Below are 14,186 nucleotides of genomic sequence, written 5' to 3'. Positions count from 1 at the left end.
CAGCCCAGGACTCAGAGCATACTGGAACACAAGCACACATCCTGAGAGAGACTTTGAGGCGTGCATGAGCAATTGGGCACTTGCTCCTGAAAGGCACTGTCAAGGTTTCCACAATTTAACCACTACAGCAGGTAAGATGGGACACTGGCCACTCCCTGTTGATAACTCAACCAGTTCCAGACAATCCGGGACACAGAAGCTCACCACAGACCACAAAACTGCCCCTTACAGAAATATTGCACATATTTTACTCAGCCTGGCTAAAACTGAGAAGTCACAGAGGTGCCTGGGTGGCTCAGTCAGTTAAGCATCCAGCTCAGCTCAGGTCATGATCTCACGGTTTGTGAGTTTGAGTCCCAAGTCGGGCTCTGTGCTGACAGCTCAGAGCCTGGAGCCTGCTGCAGATCCTCTGTCCCCACCCCCCTCTCTGCCCATCCCCCGCCCTCTCTCTCTTTCTCTTTCTCTCTCAAAAATAAATAAACACTTAAATGCACAAAGCCAAGGGTAGGCTTCTCTTATTTCCATTTTGTGATTCTGGGAATACCAGCTTGCTGTGAGTTAGAACAAGAACACCATCTTCTGTGTTATGCCACCCTAAATGTGAGTTGAGTGGCCTCAGTTATGCTTCCCTTCAATAACAGATCAATCAAAATCGACAGGGAAATTTTTTAATGCCAGTCATTGTAAAGCGTCCTCAAAGTACCCTCCAAATTCATCTTCTCCTTTGGCTATCTTTTTTACCAAAGGATTCATGCATCTACCGCTTACTGAGCACCTACCTACTCTGCATCAAGCACAATGCTGAGAGCAGGACATCCCAGGACCCTACCCAGAGATTACAGTGGGATGACAGTGATGTGCTAACGGAGGCTATAAGGGCTGCGGGGGAAACTTAGGGACAGGAGCCTCAGTGTCAGCCAGGGATTAGGGAAGGTTTCTTAGGGGAGAGAGATGCATCTGAGCGGAGACTTGGAGTCTTGAAGAGCTACTCCAGAAGATACAGCAATGCATGGAAGCGTTAAAGGACTGCTTTATCAAGATGGATGTGGAGTGAACTTGTTCACCACTGTTGAGGCTTAACAGCAAGTAAACTGGGGAACAATACCTGAGATGAGGCTGGACAGGTAGGCAGGGGCTGGACTATGGAGGGCTTTGTTCACCATCCAAAGGAGTTTTGACTCTTCCCTGCAGTGTTTCTCAAAGTAGGGTTCACAAGGTCCCTATGAAAATTTTTGTGGTTTTGTTTCTGTTGCAATGATCATTTTATTAGTAATAAAATCGGAGAACAGTGATAGAAACATATTCCAAATCTGGATGACCATTTGCCTCACAATCTCAGCACCGGTATTTATGTTTATTATTAAGCTGGCATAGGCCAAGAGACATGTACCAGTTAGAGACCAAAGGAGATGCTGTTTGAACAAAGATCACCCGAGCTGAAATAGAGTAAGTAAAGTGGTGGGAGAACTGGGTCACCACATAATACACATACTAAGTGTGACAAAATAACTCAAAGGAATTTATGCTGTCATGCTCTGAAACATATTCATGCTGCAAAGGACAACTGAGTTTCACAAAACAGTGTCATTTGTTTCTTTAAATTAAACGTGCTGACTTGAGTGATATTGGCTTTGCAGTTTTTTTTGTAACACTTTTTTTTTCGTTTTAGTCTCATAGTTCTATAAATATAAGCCATAAGGAGTTTATGTCTAGTTTCATGTTTTTAAAATCCCACTTAAGAAACTAAGATTTAAGTAAACACTGGAATCTACAGGGTTTTCCTTTCTCTAAATCGGGCCTGTCCTTGGGTCACCTGGGGGGCTCAGTCAGTTAAGTGTCTGACCTCTGCTCCTATCATGATCTCACAGCTCGTGGGTTCAAGCCCTGCATCGGGCTCTGCACTGACAGTTCAGAGCCTAGAGTCTGCTTCGGATTCTGTGTCTCCCTTTCTCTCTGCCCCCCCCCCCACCGACCCCCCACTCACACTCTCTAGCTAGCTCGTTCTCTCTCTCTCTTTCTGTCTCTCAAAAATAAACATTAAGAGTTTTTAAAATAATAATAATAAAATAAAATGGGCCTGTCCATTACCTAAGCGTGAAAGAGAGGCCCACAGACAATGGTAAGCCACTGAAAAGCTGTGAGCATATTAGTGTCAACTGATTACTGTGTTAGGAGACCTCCTATGCAGACACATAGAGGAAGAACAGCCATGGGGACAGAATGGAGATAGAAAGACCTCTAACGAGACGACTGCCTGAGTCCTCTTATTAAAAGCACCCATCTGCTTAATCCCAGAGACCTGCTCAGGACACAGGCCCCCGTACAGTGGAATTAAATGCTGACCTGGCAAGCAAAGCTGTAACAGTGTTTCAGGGTATGCCTTATCTAGCTGGAAAATTCCCCAAACTTCTACCTGCATCATCTCACAGAGGGTTCTGTGATGATGCCAGAACCAAATTAGGATCAAATCCCAGATTTTTCTAGAGAGCCAAAAAAGTACGCAAGAGAAGCTGCTATGTACCTGGTAGCAAAAAACTGTGTTTAGTACGGTAATCCAGTCAGAGCTGGAATCCTTTTCTTTATCAATAAGCCATGTGTTTCTGGGGCTGCACCTGGCCGGGAAGGTGACTTTTTCTAATTCATACAAAGGCTGGGTAAACTTGCCAAGCCATGACCCTGGGAGAGGGGTGCATCTTCTGGAGGGAACACCTTTTTCTAATTGCATGAAGGTACCCTATGGGTTAGCTGTAACTAAATCCTGCATTTTTGAGATTATGTGTCATCATTATCACTAACCAAAGCAGAACTTACAGTTCTGAAAATTTTGTGAAGTATATGACTTTCCCCCAAAAAATGCACAGTACCAAGGTACTCAACAAACACAATTAATGCCTCTGATTACCTCGGGGGCCATCCAGAATGGGGTGCCAACAGATGTGTTTCTCCTCAGACGTGTACTGGTGAGTTGAGCTGAGACACCTATAAGAAAAGGGTATCGTAATTCAGCAGTGAACAGAGGATGATGCTAGATCAGAGGTTGGCAAACTTTTTCCATAAGGGTCGGACAGTCAGTAGGTTTTGCCAGCCCCATGGGCTCTGTCAGAATTGGTCATCTCTGCCACTGGAGACCAAAAAGCAGCCAAGAACAACACAGAAACAAGTAAGTGCTGCTGTGTTTCCATAAAGTTTTATTTATGGATGAATATAATTTTCATAGGCCATAAAATATTCTTTTGATTTTCCCCCAATCATTTAAAAATGTAGAAGCCATTCTTCTCTCACTCATCACATAACGGGAGGCAGATCAGATTCAGCTGAGACACCGGAGTTTGCCGACCACTGCGTGGAAGCATTTATCCCTCTAGCCAAATCACTAGAATATTTTTTTCCTAATGAACGTTCCTATCTGTAGTGCTGCAAAATTGGAATCGAAAGAAAATATCAAGAACTAAACCCAAAATATCTTCCTATTATATCTCCAAAATATTCCAGGTGATGTCGTTCTTAAAGTAGTGCTTCATTTACAGAGGAAGAAAATTGGTGTGTATTATATGCAATAGAGCAACAATGTACACATAAAAACTTCTTAGTCCCTTATCTTACCTAGGAGGCTGGAAACCTGGCAAGAAAACCATGTCAAATGGAAAAAGAAGTTGACTAATAATATTATTATCTAGGGCTCAGCGTTGAGGACCTGAATTTTAATGTAATTCCAATGTATTTTATCTATTTTAGTCTTCAGACAGCTCTCTTCTCTATACAAAAGGGAATAAAGTAGAAGTACAGATGTGCTGGATTAGTAGTCAGAAGACTTGTTTTCCATCCCAATTAGGCCTTTTCCTAACTGTATGACCTCAGAGTCCCTCACTCTGGGCCTCAATTTTCTTATCCTCAAACTGGGGATAATGATACCTGTCACACTGAATGCAACGGGTCTTCTTTTTTTTTTTTTTTTAAGAATTTTTTTAAAGTTTATTTTTATTTGAGAGAAGATCAAGAGCAAGCAGGGGAGAGACAGAGAGAGGGAGACAGAATCCCAAGCAGGCTACACACTGCCAGCACAGAGCCCGATGTGGGGCTCGAACTCACAAATGGTGAGATCATGACCTGAGCTGAAGAGGCAGACGCTTAACTGACTGAGTCACCCAGGCACCCCAGCAAGGGTTCTTCTTAAAGATCAAATAAGAAAATAAATGTGAAATAATTTATAATTGTAAAGTATTTTACAGACATAAGGTATTTGTTTATACCAAGCAGAAATCTAATGCAGGGGTGCCTGGTTGGCTCAGTTAGTTAAGCATCTGACTCTTGGTTTCAGCTCAGGTCATGATCTCATGGTTCCTGAGTTCAAGTCTGTCAGCCTGGAGTCTGCCTGGGATTCTCTCTCTCTCCCTTCCTCTCTCTCTGTCCCTCCCTGGCTCATGCTCTGTCTCTCAAAATAATTTTAAAAACTTAAAATAATAAAAAAATAAAATAAAAATTTTAATTAGAAAATAAAAGAAATTGAATGCAGCCCTTAACAGAATGACAAACATTGTCAGTAATGCTGTTGGTAATGAGAACTTAAAAACCTGAATCAGGCACAGATTTGCCAAGGACCCACAGGTTGCTTCGGACTGGACGCTTGCATTCCAGAGAGAAATTAGAAATCCAAAGAGGGCTCTCTAAACTCTATCGGCCATGGATAATTTGTTATTTTGCCAAGTTCTCCACTGCGATTTTGCTTAAAAGAAAAAAAAAAAACTAAACTTTTCTGTTTTTGATTGCTAGAAATTCCTTTCGCAGCAACTGGGAGTTTAGGAACCTTCTCTTGGCAAGATTAGGAGACTCATTTCAAATCACAAAACTGGTGAGCAGATAAATCAGCATTAATCCCCATCCTCATCCTTCTAGGCTCTTTCCCTCACAATACATTCACTGGCCTTGGGATCACGCGTAAAATACATCTCTGATGTTATCCACAGCACATTGATAAGGTCACACCATTCCTTATTCAGAAAGCAGAGCATGAGACATGAACCAAGTGCCCCTTTGCTATTTTTCTTTGCTTGTTCTTTTAGTAAGTAGATCGATACACCTAAAGTAACTCCTCCACTTATTTTTGAGAAATTTCTTCTGAGCTAATCATTCACATTTTAACACTGAATTCTTTCTTAACAACAAAAAAATGAATATTCAAAATCATCAATCTTTTCTCCTACTATGTTGACTTTGATAAAGAACATTTTAAAAAGTGCTTCTATAAATGTTTTCTCTTTATCTGTAACAATCATACTGAAGTACTAACCATCATTGAACACATTTAGAAGATTAAACCATTCAATAAAGTTAAAAAGGAAAACCAAATGGTTTGTTGGTTTCTGAATATCAATACATGAACCTTGCAAGGAGATATTAGTAGGTCTCTGGCCTTAGGTGATATTGCTCTGTATTTCCGCTCACATTTCCATTTCCTCTTAATGTTTCCAGTTCAACCAGCCTCACATGTAGCAGCAATAATCACGATTTAGAGGGATGTTAGCTCCCAGACCCAAAGGACTATTTTACCTTCTGCTCACTGGGAATAAGTGTGCCTGAGGCTAGAAAAAGTCATTTAAAAGACCAAACTGCTTTCTCTTTTCATATGCAAAAGAAGAAATGATGAAATGTAAATTATAGACAATCGCCCTGAGATGCGACATTCTTCCCAGAAAACCAAAGTTTTCTATCAAATTCTTCTTTTGAAACACTTTTATTTTCTATCTTTAATAAAATTGCTTCTAAAGCTGAAAATAGATTAACAAACAGCATCTCCTAGGGTGATCCATCTGGTGACACCCCCCCTCCCTGCCCCCACTCTCCAGTCTGTGCTTGACTGGAAAAAGTCCCTCAGCCTATCGGATAGCAGAGAGGCCCCAGTCTTCTGAGATTCCAATAAATTGTTGCCTTGGGCTAAACTGCACACATCAAGAAAACAAACGACAAGCAGTCATTACCAAAGTCAACGAGCTTAACTCCTCCTTCTGTTGTCAGAAGAATGTTATTCCCCTTGACATCACGGTGGATGATTCGGTTATTGTGCAAATGCTGAAGGCCCTGCATGGCATCCCACCACCACCAGACAACAGGAAAGAGAAAGGGTAAATTTGAATGGTTATTTTAAGACAATTACCCTACTATTAAAAATCCAATCAAAGTCCACATTTAGCTACACCTCCCTGCCGTTATACACCTTGCATATTATAGGGCCATTTCCACTTACTACTATGCAATGGTGATCCTGACAGGTTACAAATTTCCCTCCCCCGTGTCATCCCCAGCTTGATGGACGGTCTTACCAAGAGGGCCCCATATAAGATGTATGAGATCATTGCTTCATCCAACCGCTGGCCGCACCTGAGTAGACCTTTGACAAGCTCGGTGACTGAGCCCCCATTACACAACTGCAAGAGGAAGTGCCGAGGAGAAGGGACAGCAGGAGGACACATACAGAAGAAAAAGAAAAAGATGTTAAGAAGAAAAGCTCACTCATTATTGACCTGATGCAGTAAGTTTACAGATCACAAAATTCCAGGTCAGAATAATTAAACTTCAGATTTACATTACACAATGCACACGTCCAAAAAGTTGATTGTCGAGTGAAATATAAAAGCACAAGTCATTTAGACATTCGAAAGAGAAAGCATATCAGTAATCATGGTGACTTACTGGATATTTTCATTTTACGTGAATATTGCCTATTTAAAAAAAAAAATAGGAGCACCTGGTGGCTCAGTCAGTTAAGCGTCCAACTTTGGCTCAGTTCATGATCTCACAGTTCGTGGGTTCGAGCCCCACGTCTGGCTCTGTGCTGACAGCTCAGAGCCTGGAGCCTGCTTCGGATTCTCTGTCTCCCTCTCTCTCTCTGACCCTCCCCTGCTCATGCTGTCTCTCTCTCTCTCTTTCTCTCTCAGAAATAAATGAAACACTAAAAAAATTTTTTTGAATAATAAAAGAAAAGAAAATAAAAGTAAAAACACATGCATTTTATGGATAAGGAAACAGCAGGAGAGGTAAAGATGGATGTCATTGCCACTGGGAGGAAATAACTCTCATTTCAAACCTTCCTGTCTCCAGGGCTTGCACTGCAGGCATCAGAAGCCCAACCAGCAGCTCTTTCCAGAGTTTACACTGCATGTCAAATTTACAGAATGGAATCGCCTCATATGTGCATTTAACCTTCTCATATTCAACCCTGGGTGCTCAGCAACTTTATGCCCTTCTTTTTTGTCTGTAATTAAAAGTACTGTAAAAGTACATATTATATATTACTAAGATTTGAGAGCACATGAACCAGGCATACTATACTTTCATGGAAATGTAAGAGTTTTCAAGGATAATTTTTACTAACTGTAGAGGCCAATATTCAGGTTTGGGCTTACTACCTGCCATCTTAAATCAAAGGTTCTTAATTGGTTTGAGCAGGACATGGAAACACCTTGAAATTGTAGGTATGCATGTTGTATATGCGTCTTGCATTTTTTCTGCTAAGAAAATTTAGAGCCTTCTTCAGATTCTCAGAGTCATCCTTTCTCTTATAAAGGTTAAGACCTCACTTTAGACCTGGGCACTTTGTCTAAATGTTGGGAAAGGGTTAACTAGTGAACAGTGAGAGGTTCCCTGGGTTGTGGCTGCTTGAGTCAAATGGCTTTTGGTAGACATGGAAATATGAATGGGCACAGATTAGCATCTCTCTTTATCGAGATAATAATACATTAGGATCTATTTTACTCTGTTTATGAATATCTGCAATGTTTTAATAAAGGGTGAGCAGATGTTTTTATTTGATGTGTGTATCATTCCCTGCTACATACATGGCAGATACCTTGCACACACACTAACAATCAAAATTACCTGGACCTGAATCTGCCCATCTTTTACCATTTAAATTGTTCATAAGCAACAGTATGACTAAAAATCTAATACAGAATTAGCAGCCTTTACAACTATGATAAAATTACCATCAGGAACAATTTAGGAAGAATCCTGAAAACACTGAAATGCATCGAAGGCTACAATAGTCCCATCAGTTTGCAGTGTCCTTGGAATCTACTCTCTACCAATGTGAGGTGTAACCCGTAATTCAACACGGATCGCTATGATGGCCCTAACGTTGAGTACTAGGGTAATGTCTTCCAAAAGTATCCGCATTCTTTTGATTCTATGTTTTGCATGACCCTGAAAGGGCACATAACATTCAACCTAATATCCTCTTGGGAAATGAATACATTTTTAGTGCCATGATTTGTATAATAGTCTTAAAAGCTCAGCTTTCTTTCACCAGACAAAAAGAACTTTCTAGGACTCTACAGACTAGATTCTACATTTCAAGGAACAAATACTGGAGAACTGACCACAGAATCAAATGATGATCATGGAACGGGGTGTGACATAAGGGAAGTTCTCAAGAAAAAGAAAAGCCCTTCTAAAGTTGGTGGCATAGAGCGTAGAGAGCTGGAGAGGACAAGAGTAGAGTGACATCGCTCCCTTCTAAGGGATTCTAAATAGGGGAACAATTATAATAGAAACTTCAATTTCTCATGATCCTCTTCTCATCTCTAAATCTAAGGGGACACCCCCACACAGAAGCTTCATGACAACAAAGGGGTGTCCATGTTGAGCAGAAATGGCAGCAGGCCAAGGTGAGGCTGACCAAGGCTGGGATTTTAACAGTTCCCTACAACCCACTCATGACTTGCAGAAGATTCAGAACTTTATGCTCCATTGGGAGACAGGGACAAGACTAGAGTCTGAATGAGAAGGACAAAGAAAGTGAGGACCTGATAATAGGAAGGAGTATCAGAGACCAAGGACGTGGGGAAATACCAAAGCCAAACAGCACAGGGACTTAGTGTTCACCACGCAATTCAAGGCCCCTGTCCTCAATGTTATAGCTTTACATGAGCAGCTCCTGTACCCAGATCCAGGTGCCACCCAGGGAGAAGGGAAGAGGAAGAAGAATAGAAGAGGCTCTAAAAAATTTAAGGCTTTACCCAAATGATTGGAGAGCCCATAGGCTCTGACCCAGACTATGAAAACGGGATATAAATAGTAGAGTCTGCCCCTTTCCAAAGAAGTCACTCACTTGGACGAAGTTTAACAGAAGGAATTAAAATCAGTTGTCTCCTCTAGGCAGGCTGGGAGCTCAAGATCAAAGTTGAGTTCAGTTATTGAAAAGAAATTTACCTCTTTGTTCTAAATCATATGTGACCGTTCAGTTTATGACCCGTTACTCATTCCTGGACACAACACAGTCCCTGCCCTGAAAGAGGTCGCCGCCAGTAATGGACATGAGTAATTAGGGTATGGCATATGGAGGCAGGGGTGTGCTTAGGGAGTGTGGCGGCACAAAAAGGGAATGGTGGCCTCTCCTGAGATAGGGTGAGGAGGAGAGAGTCAAGAAATCTTCCCAGAGGATGTAACATTTACAATGAGTTTAAGGGACAAATGAGTTTATGGCAGGTAGACAAGAAAGGGAAGGGCATCTATGAATTCTAAATACTGGGCTACTATTAGAACAAAGGGTGCCAGAATTCTAGGACTGGGAGATGAGGAAGGAAGGAGGGGAGCAGGAAATGACAGGTGTGCCCTGCTAATGAGTATGGGCTTTATTACTATCACACATGTATTACAACACAAGAATATATCATTAGATAGGAATGGTAAGCAATGGCAAGTTTTAGGCAAGAGGTCTCTGTTCAGATTCGTATTCTACAAAGACCAGGCAGCAGACTGGAGAGTAGACAGAACAGGAAGACATCAGAAGCTAGACACCTCCTATGAAGTGTTGAAGCAATCAAGAAAGGCAAGGTCAAAAAGCAAGAGTCATGAGGATGAAGATTCAAGGACAGATATAGGAGGCTTTTCGAGAGAGAATCTGCTGTACTTTCTGACCAACTGGATATAGAAAGAAGAGAGCCAATCGCAGTTCGTGGGTTTGAGCCCCGTGTCGAGCTCTGTACTGACAGCTAGCTCAGAGCCTGGAGCCTGTTTCAGATTCTGTGTCTCCCTCTGTCTCTGACCCTCCCCTGCTCACGCTGTCTCTCTCTCTCGGAAATAAATAAAAACACTTTTAAATTTAATAAAAACATAAAAATAAAATAAAGCCAAAGCAGTAATAGGAATGCAGGGTACTATAATACCTTCATCAGAACCTCCCCTCAGCCTGGCCCCTGTCTCAGGGAGGCACATGCTTTGTTGAATTGCAAGTGCACTATTGAAATTCTACTGAGAGAAAATTTAAATTAAATGCTGGGTGATGATCCAAGCTAACTCAACCCTGGAATTTTCCCCTGAAACCTCATTTTAGTATCTCCTGCCCTACTTTGACTGTGGCCACTTTTGCAACAGAAGCCTATTCAGCGATACGTTATATAGGTAGCCAACTTACAAACTTTCTTCATAGCTCTAGAACCTATGAGGAGATTAAGAGCAGCCATTTTGTCAGCAGGATCAAAACTGAGCTGTGGGTTTAAAAACAACAAAAGGATCTTACCGGGTCGGTGCCTTTTGTTCACTAAATGTCAGAGTTTAAGAGCTGTGTGACTTCCTGTGATTCACAAAAACATATAATTAAACTGCTCAGGGCCCCCTTAGAGGAAGCTGTCCTGTGAAATTGAAAAGCTCCCCAGCAAAGTTTTAAAGGGCAGCCTGTGGGCGACAGAAAAAGGAATACGGGTACCTGGTGCAAAAAACAAAGCAGGTACGCACTGACAAGTGTCCTTCCAGTATAAATGTTCAGTGAAATGAAATGAATATTTTAAAAGCATGACAAGGAATTACATTTAAATGCATTCAATAAATAATCCCCTTAGAACTGTGAGAAGGCGACCATGCCTCCCACCCCACCCCTGCATGCTGGCTCCTGCGGCCCCTCATTCCCACCCACTCCGCCAGCCCTCAGATTCAAAAACAGAGGTGTGTCTCCATCCCTGCTTTCCTCCCTATGCCCTCAGCATTCAGGAAATGTGGCAGCTGGATGCATCTAGAATTTAATAAGCATTTTGCTGCAAACCAAGAAAGATAGAAAAATCATTTATGTATCACATCTATTTTCCAAAACATCGTTGAATATTGATTCAATCACAGTATGTGCACTTGCTAAGATGGCCATAATTTCAAGCAATAAAGTGTTCCTTGCTCAATAAGTCATCAACTTTCCTCCAAGTTATTATTAAAGAATGGCCCAGGCAGTACAATCACCAGACCTTGATTCTAGTCAAAGCTCCAACCTGCAAGTAGATTCTGTACTGGCATGTTGATTTGACCCAGTCAGACTGCAGAATTCAGAGGAATTTCTTTTTGGTGCCCTTTAGTTCAGTGGATTTTATCCTTCAAGTGTGTTAGGTTCTACAGAGAATGTAAAGTCCAGAATTGTCAAAACTACTGAAGAAGATGCCTCAGGAAGCACTATGGTGGACACTGTGCATCTCTCTGTAAGTCCAGAACAACATAGTTTTTCTCCACACTGTAGGGGAGATTGTGTTATTTTGCTGACACCAGCGGAAGCCAATGGCTTGCCCCAAGAAGAATGAACGCCATGTCGTTTGCAGATCTAGAGTTCCAGTCAGAGTGGGGAGACACTCCCACTCTGAGAGGCAGGTGGGCCGCAAGACTCCCTCCTCTCATCTCATCTCTCTCCATGGGGGACAGGGTCACTCCCGCTCCTCAGCTTCAAACTCTCTTGCGTTCGGTGAGCACATACCGTACGTGTACCTAGGATGCAGCTTCGTCTCCACTCCCAGGGGTTCTACACCCTCCTTCTGACACCCAGCACTCCAGTGACTCTCATTCTAGAACCCCACCAGAGGCTGCCGTCTGAAGCAGCGCTTGCTAACCATCTCTGGCCAACCCAAAAGTACCAGTCCTAGGTTCCAACTCATCAGAGCCCTGTTCCCACTCTAGTTCGTTCACATGATAAACCTAATTAATTCATGCCACAATATCAGTGGGTGAGAACAGTTTTAAAGTATAACACTTGCAATGAAATTCAGGCCTATGTGGGAATTTCTAGGGCCTTAAATAGAAGCAAAAGGTGTCTCCCCTACCATCACCGCAACCTGGCTTAGTTACTGAACTTCTACACAAATCTCCAATGAAAAAAACTGATTTTTTAAAAAGCTAACTATTTCATCAGGTTTTAGAAATATTTTATTTTACAGTTTTATTTACGTTCTCTAAACTCTAAACCATTTCTTTTAAGTTTAGCATGTGACCCAGGCTGAAATTAACAGTTTCTATCTGCTGAACGTTTTATGCTAAAAGGAAAAAGGAGAAAATACAATTTACACCTTAGCACACACTAGGTATTTTTTCTGAACGCCATGTTTTTCTTAAAGGTCTAAATTATTATTTTATTTCATTTAGGTGAGAGATAATAGGACTTATAGATATTAAAATTTAATATTCATTTAGATTAAAACTTATTCACAAATTTTCCAATACGTTATTATATGTAAGTGTTTTCTCTCCACACCTTTTTAATATAGTAGGTGTCTGTCATGAAAGAGAGCTTTGGTTTACTTTCTGCTAACAATTAGTAATGAATTTCAGAAATGACATTTTTATTTGCTCTTGTTTTCAGAGTTGTGATGATTTAAGGGAGTTATTAATAACACTTTTCTATCCTCTAGACTTGCTCTACAGAGTAGCTGCTCACTGGTCTTTCATCTCATTCAGCAAGGAAAGAGCAAAAGTAACATAAATTTAATCTCAGTATACATAATAAGAACAATATTAAACAGATCATAAGTTTATTGTGTGAGTCTCCTGAAGCATGCCTTGAAAAACTGCAGATAAAGCAAAATAATCAGGGTGCTATATAGACCCTTATGGTCTTCCTGCTGTGTGTGAGTACGTGTGTGTGTGTGTGTGTGTGTGTCCAGGAGCTGCTTTGATCCCAGCCAGAGATGCCAAGTCTGTGTTCCCAGGACCCAGCAGACAGTACCCAGGCAGCAGCAACACATAATGGGAGACAAGCTCTCAAGTGTGGTTCTCCCTCCAGTTCCGCCATGTCACTGCTATGGCCTCTGCTCTTCAACTGAATACCAGGAGACTGACCTACCTACATAAAGGTCAGGCCAGTTCTAGGAGTCCCTTTTTCTATGAGAATATTATAGGCACTGGACACACCTAACCACCCAGCAGCCTGACACACATGGCCCATTCAGGGACAAAAACAGACTAAGGTTATCTGGTTCCCCATATTACCAACTTCAACATGGGCCAAAACAACTTGCAAAGGATGTGGAGAAACGGGCACCCTCCTCCACTGTTGGTGGGAATGTAAACTGGTGCAGCCCCTCTGGAGAACAGTGTGAAGGTTCTTCAAAAAATTAACAATAGAACTCCCCTATGACCCAGCAATAGCACTGCTAGGAATTTACCCAAGGGATACAGGAGTGCTGAGGCATAGGGGCACATGGACCCCAATGTTCATAGCAGCAGTCTCAACAACAGCCACATCATGGAAAGAGCCTAAATGTCCATCAACTGACAAATGGATCAAGAAGATGTGGTTTACCTATACAATGGAATACTACATGGCAATGAGAAAGAATGAAATCTGGTCATTTGTAGCAATGTGGATGGAACTCGAGGGTGTTATGCTGAGCGAAATAAATCGTCAGGCAGAGAAGGACAGATACCATATGTTTTCACTTACAGGTGGATTAGGAGAAACTTAACAGAGGACCATGGGGGAGGAGAAGGGGAAAAATAGTTAGGGAAGGGCAGGGGGAGGCAAACCATGAGAGACTCTTGAATGCTGAGAACAAACTGAGGGCTGACAGGGGTAAGGGAGAGGGGGAGGGGGTGATGGGCATGGAGGAGGGCACTTGTGGGGATGAGCACTGGGTGTTATATGGAAACCAACTTGACAATAAACTATAAAAGAAAAAAAGCCAACTCACAAAAAGCGTAATAAGTGACAGCATATTATATTGCTGATGTATGAATAATTCAGTATCTCAGGGTAACTTCATTATCTGTCTGTGGTCACCCTGAAAAAGCAAGCACCTGTGAGGGGATCATTGGCGTGAGGCTTAGTTCATAGTTCTGGGCTCCTTCTCATCTTTCAAGGCCATGCCCAGCCCTTTCTGGCTGCCTTGGCCATGCCTGAGAGGCTGATGTTCAATATCTTCATCAGGAAGGGTATTTAGTCTCCAGGT

At 41.9% G+C, this 14,186-nt stretch overlaps 1 protein-coding gene across 1 annotated transcript in view; it reads right to left on the bottom strand.

Annotated features, from left to right (window-relative positions):
* The window catches only part of LOC120242836 (myosin-IIIb), a 208,393-nt gene that overhangs the window by 174,420 nt on the left and 19,787 nt on the right, over positions 1-14,186 (bottom strand). The window contains exons 4-6 of the mRNA XM_039248793.1: positions 6,318-6,422; positions 5,976-6,075; positions 2,903-2,979 (exon numbers count right to left, since the gene is read on the bottom strand). Coding sequence (XP_039104724.1) covers positions 2,903-2,979; positions 5,976-6,075; positions 6,318-6,422 — 282 coding nt within the window. The remainder of the gene's footprint in view (positions 1-2,902; positions 2,980-5,975; positions 6,076-6,317; positions 6,423-14,186) is intronic.

This window comes from Hyaena hyaena, unplaced genomic scaffold (assembly GCF_003009895.1).
Source record: "Hyaena hyaena isolate Hyena2069 unplaced genomic scaffold, ASM300989v1 scaffold_317, whole genome shotgun sequence".
In the NCBI taxonomy this organism is placed as follows: domain Eukaryota; kingdom Metazoa; phylum Chordata; class Mammalia; order Carnivora; family Hyaenidae; genus Hyaena; species Hyaena hyaena.
Note: the sequence above shows the minus strand (reverse complement) of the source record. Positions and strands in the feature narration are given on the sequence as shown.